The sequence below is a fragment of the Scyliorhinus canicula genome, chromosome 1, assembly GCF_902713615.1.
Source record: "Scyliorhinus canicula chromosome 1, sScyCan1.1, whole genome shotgun sequence".
NCBI lineage: Eukaryota > Metazoa > Chordata > Chondrichthyes > Carcharhiniformes > Scyliorhinidae > Scyliorhinus > Scyliorhinus canicula.
The window spans coordinates 39,413,999-39,437,583 of NC_052146.1; the positions used below are offsets into that span (position 1 = coordinate 39,413,999).

Genomic DNA, 23,585 nt, shown 5'->3' on the forward strand with positions numbered 1-23,585 from the left:
GGCTTGGGTAGGGTGCTCTTTCCAAGAGCCAGTGCAGCCTTAATGGGCCGAATGGCCTCCTTCTGCACTGTAAATTCTGTGATTCACAGGAGCCTGATACAGCAACCTGACCCAGTCAATAAAGCCCCGCCCACATCCGAACCATCCCAATACCTCCCACAGATATTCCCATTCTACTCGATCAAAGGCCTCCTCTGCGTCCATTACGACCACTACCTCAACATCCCTACCTTCTGGGGGCATCATGATCACGTTTAATAGCCTTCTTATATTGGCCACCAACTGCCTTCCCTTAGCAAACCCCGTCTGGTCCTCCCCAATAACGTCCGGAACACAATCCTCAATCCTAGAGGACAAACTTTTGGCCAGCAATTTGGCGTCCACATTCAATAGGGATATCGGCCTGTAGGACCCACAAAACTCCAGGTTCTTGTCCCGCTTCAGGATCAGCGAAATCGTGGCCTGTGACATCGTCAGGGGCAACACCCTGATCTCCCTTGCCTCATTGAATGTCCTCATCAACAATGGCCCCAATATCCCAGAGAACATTTTATAGAACTCCACTAGGTACCCGTCCGGCCCCGGGGCTTTACCCGACTGCATGGCCTTCAGACCCTCCGCTATCTCTTCCATCCCAATCAGAGCCCCCAGCCCTTCTACCAGCTCCCCCTATCTTTGTCTTAAAGACATTCAGTGATTTAGCCTCCACAACCTTCTGCGGCAAAGAGTTCCACAAATTAACCACCCTCTGGCTGAAGAAATTCCTCCTCATCTCTGTTTTAAAGGATCGTCCCTTTAGTAGGGGATTGTGTCCTCTGCTTCTAGTTTTTCCTACAAGTGGAAACATCCTCTCCACATCCACTTTATCCAGGCCTCGCAGTATCCTGTAAGTTTCAATAAGATCCCACCTCATCCTTTGAAACTCTAACGAGTACAAACCCAGAGTCCTCAACCGTTCCCCATATGACAAGCTCTTCATTCCAGGGATCATTCTTGTGAACCTCCTCTGGACCCTTCCCAAGGCCAGCACACCCTTCCTTAGATATGGGGCCCAAACCTGCTCACAATACTCCAAATGGGGTCTGACCAGAGCTTTATACAGCTTCAGAAATCCCAGCTCTTGTATTCTAGCCCTCTTGACATGAATGCTAACATTGCATTTGCCTTCCTAACTGCCGACTGAACTTAACCTGAAGAGAATCGTAAACAAGGACTCCCAAATACCTTTGTGCTTCTGATTTCCTAAGCATTTCCCCATTTAGAAAATAGCTTATGCCTAAATTTCTCCTTCTGAAGTGCATAACCTCACACTTTTCCACATTGTATTTCATCTGCCCTTTCATTGTCCACTCTCCTAGCCTGTCCAAATCCCTCTACAGATATTTGTATCATCTGCAAACTTAGCAACAGTGCCTTGAGTTCCTTCTTACCGATTAATGTATATTGTGAAAAGTTGTGGTCCCAGCACAGTCCCCTGAAGCTGGTGAAAACTTTCCGAGTGGGCAGCCGTCAATGAGGTGAACAGTAAATTCTGTTCCATGTCTGCTGACTGCAAAATCCAGGCCAATAATGTTTCCATACCCATCCCAACTTACCTTTCCTTTTCTCAATTGGTACTTGGGCTTTTACCTTGGTTTCTCAGCCTTAAAAAAGGCTGTTTATCTTCAGGAGTAATAGCACCCCTCCTTGTGTGAGGCAGTCCGTTCAAGCAGATTTAATGTTTGCTCTTCCATTGTACAGGATTGCATGCTCACCATCCCACCCGAGGAGATCCACAGTTCACCGCAGAGCTCCTCATCCCCATTTCGGGAATACTGGATCCATAATTCAAAAGTTCACGGAGATTATTATTACAAGCAGCTGAACTACACAGTGCGAGAACATACCCAAGAGCCACAAGTGATATTTATTGCACGTACACACAACGGCACAATTTAAAAAATAGCACCAGGATTTCCAAGTCAGATTAAACATTTTAGCTGATAAACAAAATAGAAATCAGAGGAAGCTTTTCAAAGGTATAAAAAGGGATCATGTAAATTTGTTTAAAAACGCATTAATGCTGCTGTACTAACCTGTAGTTATGGAACCAATTGATGACTGTGTTTGTCTTACGGTTGAGTTGAGAGGCCAGGGCCTCGATGGTTTGCTGGGAAGGGTATGGTTCTAACTGATAGGCCTTCTTTAGGGCCTCTTTCTCCTCAGGATCAAGCACCACCCTGGGTTTTTTAACCTGGTAATGGTGGAATACTTGGTGCTGAATGCCAGGACTGGCTGATTCTGACTGGGTGCTGGGAGAATCGCTATCAGATCCACCATTTATTAATCCATATCTGCGCTTCAAATATGCTGAGGGAAAGCAAACAAAAAAATGAGAATTAGTGCAATTATTGTTCCCCCCACCATAGCGTTCATTTCCTCCTCCCTCCTGATCATCAGCTGTCTTGATTGCCCCCTCCCCGATCTGCTTCCACTTGATCTCCACCAAATTCCACATCATTAATTGTGATGCTGCAACCTAAAATTCAATAGTGGTTCACTGCCAATCTGCCAGTGAGCCCCCAGTAAATGACCACAGCTCGCTCAATAATCAGAGGTTCCTCAGGCTTAGTCTCTTGGGTACAGTCATCATTCTAGGCCAGCCCGCTTTACAATAAGGTGGTGTTTGGCCATTCGATGGACTAGGAGGGCCACCGATTTGTATGAATGGAATATCTAAAATCCTGTTTTCATTGAACATTATTCCTGGATTTGTGGGGTTCAGTTGGAAAAGGTGAGAGGAGTGGGATCAGATGCTTGGTTAGGTGCAAACGGTAGTACGATGGAATGATGTGCTTATTTCCATTTGTTTATGGGATGAGAGTGTTGTTGGCTGGGTCAGTATTTATTGCTCATCCTTAATTACCTTTGAGAAGGTAATGGTGAGTCACCATCTTGAAACGCTGCTGTCTATGTGGCGCAGGTACACCCTCAGTGCTGTTAGGAGGGTTTTCCATGATTTTGACCCTGTGAAGGAACGGCCATGTATATCCAAGTCAGGATGGTGAGTGACTTGGAAGGGAACTTGCAGGTGGTGGTTCCCATGAACCGTTTGCCCTGGTCCTTCTGGATGGTAGCGGTCATGGGTCTGGAAGGTGCTGTCAAAGGAGCCTTGGATGGTTACTGCAGTGCATCTTGTATATGGTTTACATTGCTGCCACTGTGAGTCAATGGTATAGGCAGTGGATGTTTAATGTGATGGATGAGGTGACAATCAAGCAAGATGTTTTGTTCTGGATGATGTTGAGTTTCTTAATTGTTGTTCGGGCTGCACTCATCTGGGCAAGAGGAGAGTATCTTCCCATTGTCTTCAATTTTGCAAGGGCTCAGCCAAATGTTGTGTTGATGCCAAAGGTAATCGCTCTCAGCTAACCTCTGGAATTCAACTCTTTTGTCCATGGTTCGTTCGAGGCTGTAATGAGGTCGGAACCTGAGTGGTGATAGTGGAATCCAAATAGAGCATCACCAAACAGGTTATCGGAAGTAAGTACTGCTTGATAACACGGTCAATATTTGGACAAGGTGCGGCGGTGATGGGAAGGAGAAGGGGTAGAGTGGGTTAGCATGGAGGAGGAATCATGTAAGGGGTTTAGTTTGAGGGCTATGGTGACAGTAGAGTTGCCAATGGCTCCGAGTAGGTATTCAAGGAGCCCAGTGATGCAGTCCACAGTGAAGATATAGAATCAGTTGAGGAGGCATTTTAGGGTGGAAGGGATGTTGGTGTTAACGCTGCTGTGCGAGAATCATGGGTTTGAGCCGGGGGGATGGATAGTGTATATAGGTGCTGAAGGGAAGTGGGGCTGGTCAAGGTGAGGGATCTGTATTTGGTGGAAGGGTTCGCCGCTCTGGAGGAGCTAAGGGAGAGGGTAGAGCTGCTGAGGGGGAGTAAGTTCAGGAATCTGCAGTTAGGGACTTTGCGCGAGAGGTCTGGAGGGGGTTCCCTAGGCTGCCGGAATACACCCTGGAGCGACTGCTGCTTCCGGATGTGGAAGGCGTGTAAAGAATTGGGCATATATACAAGTGGCTGGGGGAGCAGGGAGGCGAGCAGGTGGTGAAGATCAAGGAGAAATGGGAAGTGGAGTTGGGAGGGGTGATCAATTGGGGAGTATGGAATGAGGCACTGGGTAAACGGGACCTCCTCTTGTGCAAGGATGAGCCTGATATTGTTTTAGGTGGTGCACAGGGTACATATGACTCGGGCGAGAATGAGTGGGTTCTTTCAGGGGAGTAGCAGGTGAGTGTGCGAGGTGTGGGCAAGGACCAGCGAATCACGTGCTCATGTTTTGGGGTTGGGAAAATTGGGAAGATTCTGGGCGGGAGCGTTTGCGGTCTTAGCCAGGGTAGTGGAGGAGGAGGTGGACCCGGACCCTTTGGTCCGATATTTGGGGTTTCAGAGAAGCTGGAGCTCATGGAGAGAAGGAAGGCCGATATCTTGGCCTTCGCCTCTCTGATTGCACGCCGGCGAATTTTGCTGGAGCGGTAGTCGGCATTGCAACCGGAGATAGCGGCTTGGTTGGGTGATCTGTCTGACTTCCTGCGATTAAAGAAGATAAAGTATGAGTTACAGGGCTCTTCAGGGGGGGTTTGTCCGTCGCCTCTTCTCAAATCCTACTTCCCAGTTCTCTTGCGGTTAGGGCACAAAATGATCAGTAAGTAGCTGGGAGGGCTGAGGAGGTAGGGAAACACCAGAGGACAGAATCGGAGACCATAACCTGACAGTGAAGAATAACAGCCCTGAATCATGGCGTGAGGAACAGAGTGGGCCGCAAAATGAGAGTTAAGACCACAAGGAAAGTTTAAGGTTGGTCAGTACTGAGGTTTTTGGTGGAGATTGCTGGTCAGCAGGAAAAGAAAGAGAAGGCCCTTTCACTTCACCAATAGGCTGAGAGAAAGAACACCTTAATCTCGAGTGAGGAAGAATAGGTGCTACCATTACAGCAGTATCTTGTTTTCAATGAATTGGGGGGGGGGGGGGGGTGCTTTAATACACAGCGAGTGGTTTGGATCTGGAATGTACAGCTTGAGCATGTTTTAGAGGTAGATTCAACTGTCGCTTTCAAAAGAGAATTGAATAATTATCTGAAGAGAAAAAGAAAATCAGGGCCATGAGGAAAAGGAAGGGGAGTGGGACTAGCTGAGTAGCCCTTAAGAGAGCTGACACAGACACGAGGGGCTGAATGGCCTATTTCTGTGCTGTGACTATTCTGTAAAAGTGTTACCAGTTCAAACATTTTTATGCACACACATGCTGGAAAAGCATTGCTCCTGGTGAATCAAATGTCATAATGGTGCAAGGGATAGTTGTTTAGAGGTGGAGTAGTATCCAATCAATAAGTTGGCAAGAAGCTGCCTACCTCCTACAGACAGAGGGAAGTGTTTTTGAAGCCTGTCTGGAATTTACAGGTATTTTTCTTTCCCCTGGATAAATGTTGAGAAATAAATAAATAGTCCAACTACTGACATTGTCCACACTTATCAGAAGAAGTTGCTGATATCAGAAAGAAAACATTTGCCATAGCCATCGGAGTCAATTATCTCAAACATAGGCCAACAGGCTAGCTGGAGCAGTTCAATTCCATGTACTTATCAATGTAGCAAAAATGTGAGCTGTGACTCAATTCATTGCACTCTCTTAAGTCAGAAGAAGAAGTCTTCCAACACCAGGTTAAAGTCCAACAGGTTTGTTTTGAATCACTAGCTTTCGGAGCGCAGCTCCTTCCTCAGGTGAGTGAAGAGGTGGGTTCCACAACCACATATAGAGAAAAAAATCAATGATGCAAGACAACACTTTGAATGCGAGTCTTTGCAGGTAATTAAGTCTTTACAGGTCCAGATGGAGCGACTGGAGAGAGGGTTAATCTCAGGTTAAGGAGGAGTGAATTGTCTCAAGCCAGGAAAGTTGGTAAGATTCTTACCCAAAGATCAGAGGCTGAATGCCCTTGACTGCTGAAGTGTTCCACGACTGGAAGGGAACATTCCTGCCTGGCGATTGTCACGCAATGTCCGTTCATCCGCTGTCGCAGCGTCTGCATGGTCTCACCAATGTGCCACGCCTCAGGAAATCCTTTCCTGCAGCGTATGAGGTAGACAATGTTGGCCGAGTGGCACGAGTATGTACCGCGTACCTGGTGGGTGGTGTTCTCACGTGTAATGGTGCTACCCATCATCAACATGTACGTACGCCTCGGAGTGGCTCAGACCGCCATTGCTTCAGTCTGTCTTTTAAATGCACCCCTTTGGTGCTACAGGTTCCTGGCTGCTCACCCTGCTGAGTGCTGCCTGTGTCCGTTGAATGCTCAGAAGGCCTCAGGTCATCTGGGAGCCTACCCAGGCTGCCCCTCTATACACCCTTCTACCCCATTTGTATCATCAAGAGCCAAGCTCAAACAGGAGCCCACTAGGTGTCGGCACTCTTCAGAAGCGCTATCCTATTGCAGAGGAAGCAGGGTATCAGCAGAGCTCACCCCAACCAGAGGGCACCTGCATTGCAGCCTTTGGAACCCTCCCTGGTTCTCTGTCTCTCTCTGGACAGAGGGCTCACCAGCGACTCCGGCTCACCATCTGTCTCCTCCTGGTGAGGATGGCAGCGCTGACTGCCTCAGCCACCACCTCCCAGGCAGTGTACAGGAGGGCATGCTTAGGTCTGCGGCCCACACTGGGAAAGAGGGTGTCCCTCCGTTCCTCACTGACACAGAGCTGTGTGTTCACTCCAGACACCCAACCTCGGGGGACAGGTCTTCTCCGAGCCATATTGGTGGCTGCAGTGAGTATCTGGTAAGTGGAGCGCTTAAATAGAGCCCCGGCTGTCAGGAATTTGTGCCAGCAGAGTGCTGGCCCATTAGCATGTCCTGAATTGCTCCCCGAATAGCGCCTCCAATGGGAACGCGAGCCACACGCAATTCAGTCCCAGGGTCAACACTTAGTCTCCCAAATGGAGAATTCCACCCCACATCACAAAAATCAGATGATCAGATCATTACCATGCTGCTGATTGTGCTGTGTGCACATTGCCTGCTGTGCTTCCCACATTACAACAGCAACTACACATCAAAAGTACTTCATTGACCATCATGAAAAGAATTAGATTAGTGCAGGTCTTACTTCCCATTTTTCAAGCTCCCAGGTTTTCCTATACCACAGCAAAGAAACCGTTTTTAAAAGATCTAAAATTACATTAAGTGATGGGTATTTACATTGACTTATGAGGTAGCAAAGTACTGAGGCCCAGGGCTGCTTTTGTTTAGAGCTGTATGAGACAGGTAATGGGTAAGGGCAGAAAGTACAGCTTTATACCATGCTGCTCGTTTTTGCCTGTAGAAGTAATAAAATCTTTGTGGGAACGACAGAGTCCAGGACTGACAGTGGGACTCCATTGTGCTGTGTTTTTGCTGTTTAATCATTTAAAAATCCCCCCGTGTACAAAACTCAACCAACAGTTTCACTCGAAATCCTCTGGAGGGTGTCTGGGATTAATGTTTCTCGCTAGATCCTATAATGGTTTTATTGCCCACTGCTGATGGATGACAAATCAGGTTAACACCCGTTACAATTGTACCAGTCATTCGAAATAATAGCTTCATTAAATATGGGGAATAGCTCTTCCCTATCCATCCGCTCCGCCTAAAGTCTGGAACCCTAACCTAAACCCGCGACGGGGTGCGCTGTCGGCGGGGACTGGAAGGTTCTGCTCGCGTGAACGGCCAGGAAATCCTGCCCATTGTTTTCAGGACTACGTTCAAGATTGCTTGTCACTTGCTGATTGGTATGTTTTCTAACTATTCAATTCTGATTTATTGCACTTTCCTGAATATGAAATTTGAGCCTAATTTAACATGAGTTGTGATAGACAAAGACAAGTGATGTGGAAGCTTTCTGGACAGAGGGAGCTAGACAATCTGCTTCAGTGAGGTATGTAACCACATCTATTAGAAATTACATTTGCACTCTGGGGGGAGCCTCTTTCATTGAAAACTGATAAGTAGCCGTAATACACATTTTCCAAGGATAAAGGCGCCATACTCTGCCAAACATTATTGTTACTTTATTGGGAGTGCATGACCTTGAGATTGGGCAATTTGGCCACTTTCTGTAAATCGTGCAAACTGCCTTTGAGGTATATTAAGCTGAGGAGAGAACGAAGGAAGAGGATGAGAAAGAGGGAAGTGTAACATAATATCAATTTTCTAAAAAAAGCACCAGATTATTTTTTGTTGACAGAAAAGGCCGCTGCTAATCACATACATCTGCAAGACACAGGGGCCAATTTTCAACTTACCAGTGGAGGAGAAAACCAGTGCAGTGAGTTGGGTTTTAGTTATATAAAAGCCACCCTATTTTCCTATCCATTGAAGTTAATTTTACACTCTAACAATAAGTTGAAAATTAGCCCCAAAGATTTTAACTTCTAACACCAATGAGGCAAAGGCAAAGTGAAAGTCAGATCGAATAACTTATAGAGGGGTGAATTTCCACTCCTCCAGGTAATGGAGCTGGCCAGGGGCATGATTAAGCTGGCACTGCAGAACTTAATGCCCTGTTTGTGCCAACATCCCCGGTCTCTGGCCTTGAAATTGGCAGTTTGGCATCTTCCAGGTACAAGTGGCATCACCATTAGTCCATGTAAATTGAGGTCCTACAATGATGTTATTTTTACTTGCATTTTCAATTCTAACAGATAGGCTCCACAATGTGTTTGCTCCGCCCATTGGTAAAGAAAACATTTTTTCTGACCTCAGGACATTCCAGAGCATTTTGCAGTGAATGCAAGAGCGGGCGAGAGAGGGGGCGAACAAGCGGGCTAGAGAGACAAAAGAGACAGGGCAAGTGCGACGAAAGAGAGAAAGTGAGAGCGACGAAAGAGAGGGTGAGAGAGAGAAAAGAGAGAGCAAGTGCGACGAAAGAGAGGGCGAGGCAAAAGAGAGAGAGTGAGACAAAAGAGACAGAGTGAGACCAAAGAGCGAGGGAGAGAGAGACGAAAAAGAGAGGCATGAGTGAGGGAGAGAGACATGAGGGAGGGAGACACGAGGGAGGGAGAGAGACACGAGGGAGGGAGACACAAGGGAGGGAGAGAGACATAAGGGAGGGAGACACGAGGGAGGGAGAGAGACACGAGGGAGGGAGACACGAGGGAGGGAGAGAGACACGAGGGAGGGAGAGACACGAGGGAGGGAGAGAGACACGAGGGAGGGAGAGAGACACGAGGGAGGGAGAGAGACACGAGGGAGGAAGAGAGACACGAGGGAGGGAGAGAGACACGAGGGAGGGAGAGAGACACGAGGGAGGGAGAGAGACACGAGGGAGGGAGAGAGACACGAGGGAGGGAGAGAGACACGAGGGAGGGAGAGAGACACGAGGGAGGGAGAGAGACACGAGGGAGGGAGAGAGACACGAGGGAGGGAGAGAGACACGAGGGAGGGAGAGAGACACGAGGGAGGGAGAGAGACACGAGGGAGGGAGAGAGACACGAGGGAGGGAGAGAGACACACGAGGGAGGGAGAAATACACGAGGGAGGAAGAGAGACACGAGGGAGGAAGAGAGACACGAGGGAGGGAGAGAGACACGAGGGAGGGAGAGAGACACGAGGGAGGGAGAGAGAGACGAGGGAGGGAGAGAGACGAGGGAAGGAGAGAGACGAGGGAGGGAGAGGAAGACGAGGTAGGGGAGAGACGAGGGAGGGGGAGAAACGAGGGAGGGAGAGAGATGAGGGGGAGAGACAAGGGAGGGATAGAGAGACATGAGGGAGGGAGCGAAAGAGACGAGGGCGGGAGAGGAAGACGAGGTAGGGGAGAGAGAGACGGGGAGGAAGAGAGATGAGGGAGCGAGAGAAACAAGGGAGGGATAGAGACGAGGGAGAGACAGATATTAAGGCGGGAGAGAGAGAGGAGGAGGGGGAGAGACAAGGGAGGGAGAAAGAGAGACAAGTTAGGGAGAGAGAGAGACAAGGGAGGTAGAGAGAGACAAGGGAGGGAGAGAGAGAGAGAGAGATGAAGGAGGGAGAGAGAGAGACAAGGGAGAGAGAGAGAGAGGGATAAGGGAGGGAGAGTGAGAGAGAGAGAGATGGGAGGGAGAGAGAGAGAGACGAGGGAGGGAGAGAGACGAGGGAGGGAGATACGAGGGAGAGAGTGGCAAGGAACAGAGAGGCAAGGAAGAGAAAGGGACAAGAGAGAAAAAGGGACAAGAGAAAGGGACAAGAGAGGGACAAGGATGAGAGAGATTATAGAGGGAAAGATAAGGGGGAGAGAGATGGGGGATTATAGATGATAAAGGGATTAGGGAGAAAGATTAGAATGAGAGATGGACGGAGACAGTCAGAGGGGAGGCTCCATATTCATTCAATTCTTAAGAAAACCAATTGAACTTTGAAGCAAGCATATCACTCACCCATCCTTGGGTGATAGTTTAAAAAGTCAATTGCTAATTTCTTAAGCGTGAGAAAAAGCTTTTCATTGCTAACACCTGTGAGATGCAATGAAAAAATGGGCAACATCTTTTAATTCCATTTTGATTACATTTAAAAAAACAAATGAAGTGAATATAAAGCAAACACAGGCTATTAGAGGCAACCAGGTAGGAAAGCAAATGGATTGCCAAATTTTCCCTATAACCTTATCTTCAGTACAGCCTACAGCTGTTGGGATCTCCTTTCTTTGCCACAGCAGAACAAGTCTCAGAAATGAAAAATATAGAGAAAAATAGAGGACCCAGAGAGAAGTCAAAAGAGTTTGGGAGAGAGGCAGGTTAAAGAGAAAGGGAAGGAAGAAAGGAGATGCGACACGAGGAGAAACATGCAGAGCATCAGGTAAGAGAGCAAGCATATTCTTTGAGACCATGCACAATTCCAGAGAGATACAACTTGTGCTATTAAGTAAACCCCAACATCCCGAGTTTAAATCACCTGGCACAAAGGCCAATTTCGCCCCAAACATTTTCTTTGATCAGAGAAGCTTGGATGATAGTCTCCAACAACAGACTTACTAAACATGGAATCCATTGACTCAAACAGCAGCTAAACAAATAAAAATGCTCAGGATACCATGAGCTCACTCGAAACTTGATGCTGAAATTTATTAAAGTGTTTTCCTCCTTTTGTAAATATTCTCCCCTCCCTCCATGGGGCATTGACTCCTGGTTGGGTGCTGGATGGTGCCAGACATCCTCCAGAATGGGGAAACTGGATAGCAATCAGGCCTTGGAATTTTGGCTAAACTTTCCTCTCTTTGACACAGTCAGACTTGTACTTGTATGGAAAGTACCACTGGACATCTCGAGGCACTTTACATCCAACCGAGTACTTCTGAAAATGACATCACTGTTGTCATGCAAGAAATGTGGAAGGCAATTTACGCACATTTGCTCCCAGAGAGCAATATGATAATGACTAGATATTCTATTTTATCTTTGATGTTGATAAACATGTCCGAGGACACTGGGGATAACTCTCCTGCTCTTATTACAAATAACGCCATCTGATATTTTTCATCCACCTGTGAGGGCAGATGGAGCCTCTCCCTAAAGCAGGATTAATTCTAATCTCTCTGCAGTCCCCATCTGACACAGGGTAATGTGGAGATCCTATTTGGGAGAAAACGTCAGTGGAGTTCGTCTTTCTGCTATCAATAACCTCAATAATAATAATCTTTATTTGTGTCACAAGTAGGCTTACATTATCACTGCAATGAAGTGACTGTGAAAAGCCCCGAGTCGCCACACTCTGGCGCCTGTTCGGGTACACAGAGGGAGAATTCAGAATGTCCAATTCGTCTAACAAGCACCTCTTTCGGGGCTTGTGGGAGGAAACCGGAGCACCCGGAGGAAACCCACGGAGACACAGGGAGAACGTGCAGACTTCGCACAGACAGTGACCCAAGCCAGGAATCGAACCCGGGTCCCTGGTACTGTGAAGCAACAGTGCTAACCACTGTGCTCCCATGCCACCCTCCTGCCTTGTAATGTATGTGAGTCCCTGTTTACTCCCTTTATATGGTTTGATTTGCATTTTTTTCGGGTTTGTTATTACAGAAGATGCGGTTCAAATGTTAAAAAAAATTCCCAGCTCCCCTCAACCAAGAAAGCCCAACTAGAATTAAAAGTCCACAATAAGTGACAACCTGCAGAAGCAGTGAGAATCTCCCTGGAGGGACCTCTTTCTCCTGGGGAATTCAAGGGCAAGGCAAAAAAGTGAGGCTTTTAGAGTCTAAGCAACCAGAAACAATGGTTTCAAATTCAATTCAGAACAAATTGAAAGGACATATATAGATGCACACATCGAAATGCGCCTGTGTTCCTCTGGCGAGGGAAAGACACTGAAGACAAACCTATCGATCTCTTCCACCTGTTGATATGGGAAGTCTACAATCCAACGTGCTAACTGCTGAAGTGTAGCCACACATAGATGTGCGGAGGAGATGACATGGTGGAACCTTTACTGATTGATGAATAAACTGAATGGTCTAACTTGCTGCATTGTGAGATGGCAACATTGTGCATCTGCTGTCCCGCCCTCTGTGGCAATTGTCGTGGGTGGAGCGGAAACTTTGATGGACCAGCAAAACATCCATTGATCTTGGGCGGGAATTTCTGGACCCGCAGTGGATGGGGCCGGAAAACCCCACCTCAAGAATGGGAACAGGAATGCATTAGCGTATGTGCATTTTGGAAAGTCCATGTGATCCCAAGTAATTGGAATTGGGCTGAAAAGCCACGCTGAGAAAAATAATACATCTGAATCATCCCAATCAGCTCTTGAGTTATGTTCCAAGCCGATTCTAGTTACACTGTGCAGTTAGAAATGAAGACAGAGAAAGTAGTCTTGAGAATTTAACTCGCCCGTGTACAAAGGTAAATTTACTTTTTTGGAGTTAGTTTACCTTTTTTCTCTATCTTCTTCATGTCTCTCAATTTCTCCACATTGAAAGGATCATTTAACCACAGTTGCATGCGGACAAATGGTTCTCTTCCCTTCAGGCTAAGCTTGTGCCAGGGTTTAGGCCGGGAAAGTAAATCTGACACAGAGCCTTGGGTCAGTCCTAAAATGCTCTCTCCAAACAGTCTTTGGCCTTTAGGAAAAACACACAGGAAAATTAAAGGGCAATGAATTATAATATTAACTGTTAAACTGTCATTCTTAAAAAGGCATAATGCATACTAAAAACACTTTGGATATATATTTTTAAGAAAATTTGATTTCCAATGACATTGCTCATGCCAAGTTGGAAGCTACACTGTTTAATGTGGGTAAAAGTTTTATGTCACATAATACAAGGCTTGTGGTTCACTGGATTAAAGATATCAAGGGATGTAGGGATAATGCGGGAAAATGGCATCGGGGTAAAGATCAGCCATGATCTAAATGAATAGAGGAGCAGGCTTGAGGGGCCGAATGACCTCTTCCTGCCCCTTTATTACAAATTTTAAAATTCCAATTAAGGGGCAATTTAGCGTGGCCAATCCACCTACCCTGCACATCTTTAGGTTGTGGGGGTGAGACCCAAACACACACGCGGAGAATGTGCAAACTCCACGCGAACTGTGACCCATGGCCGGGATCGAACCTGGGTCCACTGTTCCGTTAGGCAGCAGTGCTAACCACTGCGCCACTGTGCCTCCCTCTTTGTTCCTAATTACTGGGGCATCAGATCATCGAGCGAGCATTTTCTGTTGTTCGGGGCAGGTGACCTTGAACCATCAGGAAAGGTTGGTTTACCTTCTGTGTATTTTATTTGAGCATATAACATAAAATGTTTTAAAAATAGAATGGAAACTTTTCTGTAGAATGAAAAATGTCTGAAAAATGCCACAAAATATATTCTTTATAAGCAAATCTCACATGGCTTTGCTCACTCCACTGTTTTATAATATGAGGGGTATTATTAGAAAAGAGTGATGGGGAGAATATTACAACAGGTCTGTGCAAGAGTTGCCCTACAACCCTGTTCATGGTGAGGCAGAGGTTACGTTGTTGCCAGGACGATGTTTACCGTGTGGCAGTGAGGGTGCAAGGTGCATTTACATCTCCACTGAAAAGTGGCAAGAGATCCCCTCCAAGAAACTGCAGTATCTGCTTCTTATTGGCCCCTGGGAAATAAATAAACCATCTTCCCCCTTAGCAGAGGCAGGCGAATAAACAAAGAGCATAGCGCACAAGCAAAGCTTTGCATGCAATACTGAGGAACTCTTTCAATGCCCATCTGTTTATATAATGGGCTTTTATAGCAAGCATCAAGAAATAGATAATGTTTAGAAAAGATTGAACTAATTTGCATTTTCCCCTCTTGACCTAATAGCAATGGCACAATACTTAGTTTTGCTAAGCAGTTCTGATTTAATCATGTTTAAGCTCAGGGTCTTTTATCTAACACTTCCCTTCCAATATAACATTATCATAAATAAATGCAGCTGCTGGAAGCATTTAGAATGCAGCACAAAATATGAAGATTAAACATTGCTAAAATTCAAAGTGAAAAGTTTCATCTGGAACACGAAACATAAAACTTGGCAAGCATCCCCTGAATTGTGTTTTTTTTCAAACAGGCAAATTATCTCTGTAAAAACTTGGGAGCTCATAGCTGACCTTGTTGTTTTTTTTTAAACAGTATATTTATTAAAGTTTTACATTTTTGAAAACAATGCAACAAAAATAATACACCTCTGTGAGCAAGAGAAAATGGCTCAACGTGCATGAATACAGAGGGGAACAGGAGCAGAACAGTGCGACTAGCTTGCTGCAATCATCAGGCATAGCTAGATGCTTCTATAACCCCCCACCAGAGACTAAGAAAGAAACAGGATGGAGCCGTGAAAACATGGTGAAATGGTGCACACCCTCCCATGCAGTGTCTGTTCGCAACTATCATGAGAGTTCAGGATAAATGTTCCATGGCATGTATATCACCCTCAACTCTAGCAGTACCAAAGGCACCAATGACACACCACAGCCTCCTCTCCTCATTCAGAGACAATCACAAATTCTTTATACCCACCCTTACAGAAAAAAAACAAGGAAAATATGCGAAAACCCGAGTTCTAAAGAGGGGTTACATATATACCGCACAATGCAACTTAACCCCAATCTCAGGCCCAGAACAGAATCAACATCATCCCATTCATTTGGAGAGAGAACCAACAGCAACATGTTCAGATTATGATCAAGCCTCAAGGGCCTCCCAAGAACGAAAGGAAGAAGAGTTAGAGCTACCAGAGGTAGGCCACAGGATAACAAAGGATCAGGTCCCAACCATGGTTCAATATCTCCCCGGTGCACGCCCATCACCCATTAATGAAGAAGAGAACAAGCTGCTCATTCAAACAAATAAAAGGGCGGCAACAGAACATCAACTCAGGACCCGGCTCAAACCCAGGCCCCCATGCACCGAAGAAGCAAAATACAGAATCTCAGGATGTCCCTTATAAGTTGAGAAGGGACATCCCAAACTCCAGGGAGTGACAGGATACCAGCCACAGCACTGGACCAGGCCTGGCCCAGCACACCTTGACAGACAGGAATCACTACCTGCAGGACCTCCAATACACCCCAGCCAGTCCTGCACCTCTCCAACCACATTCAGGGAAGTGCACTTACACTAATAAAAATTGTGGTAATTGTGTCAGCCGGGGAAACCCCATCATTAAAGAGAGGAAGAATTGTCAAGACATCCAACAATTGGGCACTCTGGGGGAGAGGGGGGATAATTCCCTCCTCCCTGGTACAACTAGGGGAACCTCTCCTGAACTGCCAGACTGACCAGGATTAGTAACAACACCCTGCTCAACCAGATGAAGCAAAGCAGATAAAGCCTCCCCAAGGGAAGAATGCCCGAGCTGTCCTAAAAATATTAACTGCCTCCCGGCACTGTCTGCCTTCGTAGGAAGGATACTAAGAAACACGACAGCATGACCTCAACTGAGACAAGCACTGCTTCCAGATATAAAACCCAACCAAAACAAAGAGGACACGCCATCCAAGACCACGAGGAGAAGGGCATCCAACTCTCCCAAGCTTACCGTGTTTGACAGTTTATACAGAAAACTGTTTCTAAAAAGGGTGGTCTCTCCTGTCAACTCAGTCGATGCTTTTCCATCATACAGAGTGTTACAGAGGGGACAGAGGTTACAAACACCAATCCGAGACATGTTCTGCAATTGCCCAGACTTGCAGTCCACCATACATGTTTTGAGAATCCACAGGTGCAGACCTTCAATAAAAGGTTTCTAGACACACGCGTTTAGTCAATTCCTTGTTCCTATGGCTTATTTGTCACAAAACGTGTTTGCAACAGTCAGTGCTCATTTTAATGGAGAACGCACTAAAAGGATCAAAAAATATTTTAAGCAATGTACACGATTTATTAATTTTGTTTTATCAGTAGCTGTAGTCTGACCTTCGTTAATTCATTGCTTTTTCAACTTCACAACTGGCAATTTCATTCCTTGCTGATTGCTATGTTCCCTACTTGTGGATAAAAGACTGGAGTTTAAATATGATTAAATCAGAGCTGCTCAGTAAGATTAAGTACTGTGCCACAGATATTTGGTCAAGAGGGAGAAATGCAGAATAGTTCAATCTTTTCTTTACATTATTGATTGTGATGTTTGCTTCAAAAGCCCACACTATAAACAGATGAACATTGAAGACTTGCTCTGTATTGCGGGCAGAACTGTGTTTATGTAGCTATGATTCTCCCAAGATAAAGGTTTGGCCAAATGGATGCAACAATGGCACAAAAGTGTATTTTTAAAAATTTATTGTTATTCAAATTTTTATCAAAACATAATTTTTGCATAACCGTTAACAACATTTAACACAAGGTAATCGTTAACATTATATACAGAAAAAAGAACAAAAATATATAACATTCCCCCCCCCTCGGGGATGCTGCTGCTGCTGGCCTTTACTGCTCCCCTAGAAAGTCGAGGAACGGCTGCCACCCCCGAGAGAACCTCGCCATGGACCCTCTCAGGGCAAACTTTATTTTCTCGAGACTGAGAAACCCAGCCATGTCACCAATCCAGGTCTCCACACTCGGGGGGGCTTTGAGTCCCTCCACATTAAAAGGATCGTCTCTGGGCTACCAGGGAGGTAAAGGCCAAAAAGATGGCCTCTTTCTCTTCCTGAACTCCCAGATCATCTGACACACCAAAGATCGCTATCTCTGGACTCGGCACCACCCGTGTGTCTAAGATCTTGGACATTGCCTTAGCAAATCCCTGCCAGAATCCCTTAAGAGCCGGGCATGCCCAGAACATATAGACATGGTCTGCTGGGCTTCCCGCATACCTCGCACATCTATCCTCAACCCCAAAGAACTTCCTCATTCTGGTTGCCATCATGTGTGCCCGGTGGACCACCTTAAACTGGATTAAGCTAAGTCTGGCACATGATGATGAGGTATCAATCCTGTTTAGGGCATCCGCCCACAGGCCCACATTCAGCTCCCCGTCTAGCTCCTCCTTCCACTTGCCCTCAAGTTCCCCCACTGTGGCTTCCTCCGCCTCCTGTAGTTCCTGGTAGATGTCCGACACCTCACCTTGCCCTACCCAGGTGTCGGAGACCACCCTGTCCTGTATCCTGCATGGGGGTAGCAACGAAAATGTCACCACCTGTTTTTTAAGATAGGCGCGTCTATTCTAATCCTATTTTCTAACAATATTTCCAGCAAGAAATTAGATAAATAATGCTCAGTGTTACTACTGAATTAGATTCTTCTCATTCAATAATTATACTGAAAAATTAATTATAGAAAGTTTCTCTCACTTATGAAAGGGAGGTTACATTCTCTACAATTGTCTCTGCTCAATTAGAGGTGATCAAAGACATTTTCACCATTCTTAGTGAAGGTCTAATGATGAGTAGACTGAGATTGACATAGTTTGTTCTTTATTCAACTTTTTGTACAGCCTTCAGTAAAGAAATAACTTGCATTTATGTAGCGCCTTTCACAACCTAAGGGTGATTTAAAGTGCCTGTGAGCCAATTAAGTATTTTTGAACTATGGTCACTGTTGTAATGTAGGGAGAATAAAGCAGCTAATTTGTCCAGAAAGTTTCACAAACATCAATTAGAAAACGGGCAGAGAATCTATTTTGGCGATGTTGGCTGAGGGATATTGGCCAGGACACTGGTAGCTCCCTTACTCTATTTTGAATGGCGCCATTGGATCTTATACACCCACCTGAGATGGCAGATGAGGCCTCAGTTTAATGTCACATAGAATCATAGAACAGTACAGCATAGACTGGGGTCACCTGGCCCATCAAGTCCGTAGCAGCTCTTTTGTAGAGCAATCTGGTTAGTCCCAGTCCCTGACTCTATCCCTACAATTGTTTCTCCTTCAAGTATTTATTCTTTTTGATGGCCATTATAGAATCTGCATCCGTCACTCTATCTGGCAGTGTATTCCAAATCCTAACCACTTGTTCGGTAAAACATACTTCCATCATGTCGTCTCACGATTTTGTGGCCAAGTACCTTAGAATCTTAATGCTCTGGTTATTGACCTTTCAGTTATTGAAACCAGCTTCTCGTTATTCTATCTAAATCCTCTCTGTTCCAAGGAGAACAGCACTAGGATCTTCAGTCTATCCATGTAACTATTCATCCTCATCCCCTGAATCATTCTAGTAACTCCCTTCTCTATCCTTCCAAAGCCTTCATATCCTTCCTGAAGTGTAGTGCTCAGAAACGGAAGCAATGCTCCTGTTGAAAGACAGTGTCCCCATCGTACTGAAATGTTAGCTTAGATTATGGCTCAAAACTCTGGAGTGAGACCTGAAGCTATGATCTTCTCACTTGGATAGAACGCTACCATTGAGCCAAAACCGATGTAACTTTTAATCATTCCCAGACTGTATGCTCAGACCAAACTGTGCTTCCGAGCATGAAGAAGTTGTGCCAGTGAATTTGATCATTTTGCATTGAATTTCTGAATCCAATTTATGAACATAAATAAACTGGACACAAAAGGAGCATCCCAGTCTCCAATTCCCCCAGCACCCATATCGTCTTAATTCCAAACGCTTCCCTCCGAATCCTTGCTCTGCTTTAAGATTCAGTCATAAACTTCCATGAGAACTTCAAATACTTGTTGACACCAACTTTTTGTATATGGTTGGATTTCCACACTTCCTCATTTCCTCGAAGTAGTCAAGGGGATTGAGTTAGAAGAATGAAAATACTATTATTTCGGAATTAAAAAAATATTCTTTTCAATAAACTGGCATAATGTATATGACAACACACCATACCTCATATAATACAAATTACAAAAGTTTGCAGACAAGCTATATTGATTTATGTTATTGGGAAATATACAATACCTAAGTTGTTGTCTGTTAATACTTCTTTAACCTTCTTGGTGATGGCATAAGTGTCCAACTCAGAGGACATGGCTACCATTTCCTGTATGCCTGTAGGTGATTGGCCATTGGACAGGCTCTTACCACTCAGTGAGTGAGAAGCTGATTGGCTTTCGGGTTGCTGGTTCTCTTTAGTGCTTTCCAGAGTTGCACTAACTGGTTCCTGCTGGCTCTTCTCACAGTCTGTGGGGCTGGGCGGAGGTGACGGTGAATACCTGGCCTGCACTGTATTGTTTGCTGTTTCAATGAAGTCAGAGGAAATAAAGAATTATGTAAAACAAGATAATCTTGACAAAATGTAGGATGAAAGAAATAATCAACCATAGGTTTTTGCTTATAGTTACTGAATTTTCTGTTCAAAAAAGGTGTTTATTGCAATGTATAGGCCTAGGAATTTAGGTGCATCTATTTATGAATGTGGGCTAAAGTTACAATCCGTGCACCTAAATGGAGAGGTCCAAGGCAGTCGGCACTAGGCCAATTGGGTCTCATTCTAATGGTGCCAGTAAGGAGCACCACAAGATCAGGGATTGTTGTAGTGGCCCACAGGTACATGGACCAGGAGTTTATGTTCAGGAGATAATGACTGGAAATTGAATGCAGAAGCGATCAGACTGGGTACAGGATGAGAGAATGTTACAAGGGGTACTTCTGCTCCTCATTCGGTTGTTATTGTAGAACAAAACTGACCTTGTATGTTGTAGAACAGGGGTGGGCAAACTACGGCCCGCGGGCCGCAGGCCGCATGCGGCCCGCCAAAGGTCTTTATGCAGCCCACCAAGTCATTAAAAAAAAAAATTAAAAACATTTTTTTTTTTTAATTTTACATTTTTTTTAAGGTTAATGGGGGGTGCTGTTGGGTTACTTACTGGTATAGGGTGGATATGTTGACTTGAGTAGGGTGATCATTGCTCGGCACAACGTCGAGGGCCGAAGGGCCTGTTCTGTGCTGTTCCATGTTCTATATGAGGCGCCCAGAATCATAACCGGGTGAAGTAATTATTTTACTTAATATACTATGCGGCCCTTTAAAATTGTGAATTTCTGAATGTGGCCCTTGCACGGAAAAGTTTGCCCACCCCTGTTGTAGAATGATGATGATCCCAAGAACTAGTTTTCCCTGCACTGGCACCGGCTGCCTCAAGGCAAACTAATCTTGAAATGGAATTTGGTCACTAAGGGCAATTTATCATGGCCAATCCACCTAATCTGCACATCTTTGGACTGTGGGAGGAAACCGGAGCACCCGGAGGAAACCCCCACAGATACGGGTAGAATATGCAGATTCCGCATAGACAGTGACCCAGCGGGGAATCGAACCTGGGACCCTGGCGCTGTGAAGCCACAGTTATATCCACTTGTGCTACCGTGCTGCCCACAGTATGAAGGCACAGCTGAGGTAAGCCCCTTATTTTAATTTGCATAGCTCAGGCATGGACAAAGGACGCCTATTTTAACTTTCCCCAAAGGGATACTGGCGCACTTTCTCTCAGAAATGTGCCTCTGCTTCCTGTCATGATATTAGAAGCTCAGTAGGCGCGTCAGTGCAGCCAAATTTGTAAATCGTGACTTTGTTTACTTTAAAAATTGGTGTGCTAATTGAGGAAGGATTAGAAGCTAAGTACCATATTTTTCAATTTCTAATCAAAAGATGCTTGATCCTAATAGTCTAAAATGTTTGAATGTCTTGTGTGTGTCAATTTTGGATTGTAATGTCAGGTGACATTCAGTATATTGCTGCACTTAACTGACATGGTGCAAATCTGAGTGTGTTCTAACTGATGTTGCATGATGAAACCATATGGTGAAGCACATGTTTAATCAGGTATTCCCTTTCATAGAATCATAGAATCACTACAGTGCAGAAGGAGGCCATTCGGCCTACCAAGTCTGCACCGGCTCCCTGACAATGTACCAAACCTAGGGTCAGGCCCCCAACCTATCCCCTTAACCCAATAACACCACTAACCTAACCTCAAACCTTTTGGATACTACGGGCCAATTGATCACGGCCAATCCACCTAGCCTGCACATCTTTGGACTTTGGGAGGAAACCAGAGACACGGGGAGAAAGTGCAAGTTCCATACAGACAGCAACCAGAGGCTGGAATTGAACCCAGGTCCCTGGCGCTGTGAGGCAGCAGTGCAAACCACTGTGCCACCCTGCTTTCTGCCTCTGTGAGCATTCATATTGATATAAATCAATTATGTTTATTGGCTAGTGCTCAAGTCAAAAGAAAGCAGTGTCTGAAAATTGTTTCTTTACCTGTTCGAGTCATTTTTGAATCCTGTCAGGGAAGCAGTAAAGAATTGCGCAATAAAGGGAGGTTTGTTGGAAATTTACCATTAACTTCACTGACCCAATGACAGTGAAGGAACAGCGAAAACATTCCAAGTCAGGATGGTGAGAAACCTGGAGGGGAACATGCAGGAGGTGGTGTTCCCAAGGTGCTGCTGACCTTGTCCTTCAAGGTGAGTTCAGGTTGCGGGTTTGGAAGGTGCTGTCGAAGCAGCTTCAGTGAATTGGGGAGCATGTTATTATGTACCTAGCATATGTGGACCAATGATCATGTAACTGTACACTTGTGGTTTCTAAGTACGTCACATACAAAAGGCATAAAATTAAAATCTCTTACCTTGTATCGGTTGGACAGGTGGGGTACTCTGGCCTAGCTTATTAATAAGCCAAAGTTGCATGCGGATGAAAGGCTCACGGCCTTTCTGCGTTAACTTACTCCATGGCTTAGGTCGAGAAAGCATATCACTCACACTCCCCTGGGATAGGCCCAGCACCTGACAAGGTGAAAAGATGAGAAGAGACCCAATTATTTCCCAACCATCAACCGTCCTGCTTAGAGCAAACCTACTCTATTGAAGTAGCAATACGTTGTACAGGACTAATTATTTTACAGGAGAGTAACATCGCAGCTACTTTGCCAAAGTTACTGCAAAAATGCAGCATATGAATGGATGTTATTACTACTCGTCATATTATAGATGTTATAGGAAATTCAGTTATGCATATTTAACTTCTGAGAAATGAATATTCTTCACAATCTTGCATCAAGTGCGCATGCTTTATATTGGACTGCAGACATTATTAAGCCTCCTGGATCTAGGAAAGTCTATTGGCTGACGCACCGAGGAGACCGTCCAAAAGCAGAAACATAAAAATCTGTTTTCCACTTCAATAGATTTCAACATGGTGCAACTCTGGAACAATCATTTTTCTATTAATAACTCTTTGTAAGTGGATAAGAAACTCCAACTATTGAAAATCAGGGAACTACGCACACTGAAAGCCAATTTAATCAAATTGATTTTTTTCTTTCCATAGGAAATAATGATGTTCCACCACAATTCTGACCTTTAAAAAAAGCGACTGGTTAAGCAAAAGCAGTGCTAATCTAACTAATACAACAGTCTAACTGCAAGATTCAAGGGCAGTACATGCTTATTTAACTAAAAAGTAGAATTTTTTTGGCGGGGGGCAGCACAGTGGCACAGTGAGTGCCTCATGGCACCGAGGTCGCAGGTTCGATCCCGGCTCTGGGTCACTGTCCGTGTGGAGATGGCACACTCTCCCAGTGTTTGCTGGGGTTTCACCCCCACAACCCAAAAGATGTGCAGGCTAGGTAGATTGGCCACGCTAAATTGCCCCTTAATTGGAAAAAATGAATTGGGTACTCTAAATTTTTTTTTTTTAAAGTAGAATTTTTTTTTGCCATTCTGCTTTCTATATTTGTCCTGGGTCTGGAGAATAGATGGTCCGAGCCCACAAAATTTCCTTAGCATTATGAATCCAACTATTTTGTTGACTTCCAGAGGTTAGGCTGTGTTCTTCATTCCCCATGGACCTCCAATCCATTTGCTGTTCTCTGTCCAAAGTTTATAAAACTTTGTTCTAACCTCATCTGGCAATATCAGCTGACATGCAGATTGGAACACATCTCTTCAGCGGCTACCATCATTGGACTTCAGTTATGATAGGTGGCCATTTTGTCCTCCGTTGGTAAGATCCACAAGTCTCATAAGAAATGGGGCATTTGGCATTTCTAGCTTGCCCCACCATTAAGTAAGAACATGGTAGCTCTTCCTTGTCAACTCCACCCTCTTGCAACATCCCTTGAATCCCTCTGTATCCAAAAATCTGTCAGTCTCTGATTTGAATGTACCCACTGACTGAGCAACCACA

The 23,585-nt window shown here is 45.2% G+C and overlaps 1 protein-coding gene across 7 annotated transcripts in view; it reads right to left on the minus strand.

The window, feature by feature from the left end:
• Window positions 1-23,585, minus strand: part of cux2b (cut-like homeobox 2b) — a 438,718-nt gene that overhangs the window by 10,236 nt on the left and 404,897 nt on the right. For all 7 annotated transcript variants that reach the window (XM_038787705.1, XM_038787654.1, XM_038787739.1 and 4 more), the window contains 4 exons: window positions 22,027-22,183; window positions 19,352-19,627; window positions 12,907-13,095; window positions 2,076-2,349 (listed from right to left, as the gene is read on the minus strand). In XM_038787705.1, the coding sequence (XP_038643633.1) occupies window positions 2,076-2,349; window positions 12,907-13,095; window positions 19,352-19,627; window positions 22,027-22,183 (896 nt within the window). The remainder of the gene's footprint in view (window positions 1-2,075; window positions 2,350-12,906; window positions 13,096-19,351; window positions 19,628-22,026; window positions 22,184-23,585) is intronic.